Source organism: Oncorhynchus mykiss, chromosome 12, assembly GCF_013265735.2.
Source record: "Oncorhynchus mykiss isolate Arlee chromosome 12, USDA_OmykA_1.1, whole genome shotgun sequence".
Lineage (NCBI taxonomy): Eukaryota > Metazoa > Chordata > Actinopteri > Salmoniformes > Salmonidae > Oncorhynchus > Oncorhynchus mykiss.
The window spans coordinates 85,723,581-85,728,580 of NC_048576.1; the positions used below are offsets into that span (position 1 = coordinate 85,723,581).

At 50.1% G+C, this 5,000-nt stretch overlaps 1 protein-coding gene across 3 annotated transcripts in view; it reads left to right on the top strand.

Annotated features, from left to right (window-relative positions):
* Nucleotides 1–5,000, top strand: part of LOC110538728 (voltage-dependent T-type calcium channel subunit alpha-1I-like) — a 139,118-nt gene that overhangs the window by 63,759 nt on the left and 70,359 nt on the right. For all 3 annotated transcript variants that reach the window (XM_036938908.1, XM_036938909.1, XM_036938907.1), the window contains exons 9-10: nt 1,818–1,969; nt 3,664–3,849. In XM_036938908.1, coding sequence (XP_036794803.1) covers nt 1,818–1,969; nt 3,664–3,849 — 338 coding nt within the window. The remainder of the gene's footprint in view (nt 1–1,817; nt 1,970–3,663; nt 3,850–5,000) is intronic.

Genomic DNA, 5,000 nt, shown 5'->3' on the forward strand with positions numbered 1-5,000 from the left:
GAAGAGGAACATGGAGGGAGATAGAAGGTGATAGGAGGAAGACGAACATGGAGGGAGATAGAAGGTGATAGGAGGAACATGAAGGTAGATAGAAGGTGATAGGAGGAAGACGAACATGGAGGGAGATAGAAGGTGATAGGAGGAAGAGGAACATGGAGGGAGATAGAAGGTGATAGGAGGAAGACGAACATGGGGGGAGATAGAAGGTGATAGGAGGAAGACGAACATGGAGGGAGATAGAAGGTGATAGGAGGAAGAGGAACATGGAGGGAGATAGAAGGTGATAGGAGGAGGACGAAGATGGAGGGAGATAGAAGGTGAGAAACATATCAAATAGATGAGATGTTTTTTTTATTGACCCATCCCCTCTTCAGGGGCAAAATCAACTTTGTTTTATATTTACATTTTTTACAGCTTTTTACATATAAATTGTACTCACATTTCATATACAGTACATGCTACTTTTATACACAGTAATTACACAACAAAAACATTATTATCATACATGAAATAGGTTGAATATTTGCGTAATGAAAACTCCCTTCAGCCCAGCATCCCACATAGTTCTTGCCTTAATTTCTCTCATGAATGATTTGATTTCTCTAAAGAGAAACGGCCTGTTGATCTCACAAAAAAGAAATACATGGAATTCAAGTAATTGAACCTACGTTGGCCAATTAGTTATTTAATAACTCCAAAGATAAGGACATCTGGGTTAATCAGTCAGCACTAGATCTCATCCCCTCCTCTCTTCATCCCCTCATCTCCTCCACCATGCCCAGAGGAGGGGGGCTCTGTTCTTCTCCTCTTGTTTTCTTCTTTCACTGAACTGATCCATGGAGAGATATTGATCATAGGGAGATGGGAGTGTCTGGTATTGAGACAAAGAGTGAGAGGGAGATAGAGGGAGAGAGAGATGGAGAGAGAGAGAGATGGAGGGAGAGAGAGATGGAGGGAGAGAGATGGAGGGAGAGAGATGGAGAGAGAGAGAGATGTAGAGAGAGAGATGGAGGGAGAGAGAGATGGAGAGAGAGAGATGGAGGGAGAGAGAGATGGAGAGAGAGAGAGAGAGAGAGATGGAGAGAGAGAGATGGAGGGAGAGAGATGGAGGGAGAGAGAGATGGAGAGAGATGGAGAGAGAGAGAGATGGAGGGAGAGAGAGATGGAGGGAGAGAGAGATGGAGAGAGGGAAGAGAGAAACACAGGATTTAGAGGAGAAGAAAGAGTGTCTTGGCTAGCCTTTATGTCTTCTGTCTTCTATCACAGATACAATCTGATCAATATCATGTGTGTGTGTGTGTGTGTGTGTGTGTGTGTGTGTGTGTGTGTGTGTGTGTGTGTGTGTGTGTGTGTGTGTGTGTGTGTGTGTGTGTGTGTGTGTGTGTGTGTGTGTGTGTGTCTGTTCATGCACTAATCGCTCTTTGAACCAAGCACAATCTTCCGGACAGAAAATGGCTGCACCCTCCCTCCCCCCCGGTCTCTCTGAAAACAATAACATGACATTTTAGGCCAGTTTCATATTGTCTCTTTTCTCACTTTCATTGGTTAAAGCTACGGCGCCACTGAGCTGGATCTAGCTCACTATATCAAGTTGTGTAGCTTGTTGTGTTGTGTTGCAGTCTATGTGACAGGTTTGTACAGGTGTCTCAGTACTGAACTGTGTTGGTTGTCTGCAGTTTCATATTATTCAATTGTTGAAGGCAGCATTATAATACCAAAATAACCTACCATATCTTGCTGTCTTCATTCCTCCATCTCTTTAAACGTGTTTCTCTCTCTGCATTCTGTTTCTTTTGAATCTTGTCTCCCCCATCCAGCCGGAGGAGCTGACTAACGTGTTGGAGATCAGTAACATTGTGTTCACCAGTATGTTCACCCTGGAAATGATCCTCAAGCTGACCGCCTTTGGCTTCTTCGCCTACCTGAGGAACCCCTACAACATCTTCGACGGCATCATCGTCATCATCAGGTCGGGGGGCCTTCCCAACATGACCACAGAATGTTACCAGAACGTTACAGGAATGATGTTACAGTTACCATGTCAGAATGTCACAGCTTTGGGATGTCAGTTGGAATGTTAGAATGATGGATAATGTATTGGGCGTTGGGTTGGCATTGGAAGATTCTGACAGCTGAATGTTCCCGATGGTTTCAGTTGGGATCAGAGGGGAAATTAGGAAACCTTGCTGTCTGGATTTGTGTCTTCTATTTTCTTCTCTTCCTTTCTCTGCCTGTCTCACTCATCTTTTCTCCTCTCTCCTTTCTCCTCACTCCTCACTCATCTTTTCTCTCCTCCCCTTTCTCCTCACTCCTCACTCATCTTTTCTCCTCTCCCCTTTCTCCTCACTCATCTTTTCTCTCCTCCCCTTTCTCCTCACTCCTCACTCATCTTTTCTCTCCTCCCCTTTCTCCTCACTCCTCACTCATCTTTTCTCTCCTCCCCTTTCTCCTCACTCCTCACTCATCTTTTCTCCTCTCCCCTTTCTCCTCACTCATCTTTTCTCTCCTCCCCTCTCCCCTTTCTCCTTACTCCTCACTCATCTTTTCTCTCCTCCCCTTTCTCCTCACTCCTCACTCATCTTTTCTCCTCTCCCCTTTATCCTCACTCCTCACTCATCTTTTCTCCTCTCCCCTTTCTCCTCACTCCTCACTCATCTTTTCTCTCCTCCCCTTTCTCCTCACTCCTCACTCATCTTTTCTCCTCTCCCCTTTATCCTCACTCCTCACTCATCTTTTCTCCTCTCCCCTTTCTCCTCACTCCTCACTCATCTTTTCTCCTCTCCCCTTTCTCATCACTCCTCACTCATCTTTTCTCCTCTCCCCTTTCTCCTCACTCCTCACTCATCTTTTCTCCTCTCCCCTTTCTCCTCACTCCTCACTCATCTTTTCTCTCCTCCCCTCTCCCCTCTCCCCTCTCCCCTTTCTCCTCACTCATCACTCCTATCTCCTCTCTCCTCACTCCTCACTCCTCTCTCCTCTCTCCTGTCTCCTCTCTCCTCTCTCCCCACTCCTCTCCTCTCTGCTCTCTCCTCTCTCCTCACTCTTCTCTCCTGTCTCCTCTCTCCTCTCTCCTCTCTCCTCACTCCTTTCTCCTCACTCTTCTCTCCTCACTCCTCTCTCCTCTCTCCTCTCTCCTCTCTCCTCACTCCTCTCTCCTCCCTCTTCTCTCCTCTCTCCTGTCTCTTCTCTCCTCTCTCCCCACTCCTCACACCTCACTCCTCTCTCCGGTCTCCTCTCTCTTCTCTCCTCTCTCCTGTCTCCTCTCTCCTCTCTCCTGTCTCCTCACTCCTCTCTCCTGTCTCCTCTCTCCTAACTCCTCTCTCCTCACACCTCACTCCTCTCTCCAAACTACTATCTCCTCCACTCCTCACTCCTCTCTCCTTTCTCCTCTCTCCTCTCTCCTCTCTCCTCTTTCTTGTCTCCTCACTCCTCTCTCCTGTCTCCTGTCTCCTCTCTCCTCACTCCTCACTCCTCACTCCTCTCTCCTCACTCCTCTCTCCTCACTCCTCACTCCTCTCTCCAAACTACTATCTCCTCTCTCCTCTCTCCTTTCTCCTCTCATCTCTCCTCACTCCTCACTTCTCTCTCCTCTCTCCTCGCCTGTTCTCTCTTTCTGCATCCATCTGTTTCATCCCTCAATCCATCTCTCCCTCTCCTCTCCAGTGTGTGTGAGATCATAGGTCAGTCTGATGGAGGTCTGTCTGTCCTGAGGACCTTCAGACTGTTGAGGGTGATCAAGCTGGTGCGCTTCATGCCAGCGCTACGCAGACAGCTGGTGGTGCTGATGAAGACCATGGACAACGTGGCCACCTTCTGCATGCTCCTCATGCTTTTCATATTCATCTTCAGGTATAGGCATTTGTGTGTCTGTCTCCTCTCTCTGTCTGTCCCCTCCCCCTGTCTGTCTCCTCTCTCTGTCTGTCTCCTCTCTCTGTCTGTCTCCTCCCCCTGTCTGTCTCCTCCCCTGTCTGTCTCCTCCCCCTGTCTGCTCCTCTCTCTGTCTGTCCCCTCCCCCTGTCTGTCTCCTCTCTGTGATGTCTCCTATCTCTGTTTGCTCCTCTCTCTGTCTGTCCCCTTTCCTGTCTGCTCCTCTCTCTGTCTGTCCCCTCCCCCTGTCTGTCTCCTCCCCCTGTCTATCTCCTCTCTCTGTCTGCTCCTCTCTCTGTCTGTCCCCTCCCCCTGTCTATCTCCTCTCTCTGTCTGCTCCTCTCTCTGTCTGTCCCCTCCCCCTGTCTGTCTCCTCTCTCTGTCTGTCCCCTCTCTCTGTCTGTCTCCTCCCCCTGTCTGTCCCCTCCCCCTGTCTGTCTCCTCTCTCTGTCTGTCCCCTCCCCTTGTCTGTCTCCTCCCCCTGTCTGTCTCCTCTCTCTGTCTGTCCCCTCCCCCTGTCTGTCTCCTCCCCCTGTCTATCTCCTCCCCCTGTCTATCTCCTCTCTCTGTCTGTCTCCTCCCCCTGTCTGTCTCCTCCCCCTGTCTGTCTCCTCCCCCTGTCTATCTCCTCCCCCTGTCTATCTCCTCTCTCTGTCTGTCTCCTCCCCCTGTCTGTCCCCTCCCCCTGTCTTTCTCCTCTCTCTGTCTGTCCCCTCCCCCTGTCTGACCCCTCCCCCTGGCTGAACCCTCCCCCTGTCTGACCCCTCCCCCTGTCTGTCTCCTCTCTCTGTCTGTCCCCTCCCCCTGTCTGTCTCCTCTCTCTGTCTCTCCCCTCCCCCGTCTGTCTCCTCTCTCTGTCTGTCTCCTCTCTCTGTCTGTGTGTGTGTGTTGTCTGTGAGGCTAGTCCCCTCTCTCTGTCTGTGTGGGTGTTGTCTGTGAGGGTAGTAATGTAGAGGCTAGTCCCCTCTCTTTCTCTGTCTGTGTGTGTGTTGTCTGTGCGGGTAGTAATGTAGAGGCTAGTCCCCTCTCTCTGTCTGTGTGTGTGTTGTCTGTGAGGCTAGTCCCCTCTCTCTGTCTGTGTGTGTGTGTTGTCTGTGAGGCTAGTCCCCTCCCTCTGTCTGTGTGTGTGTTGT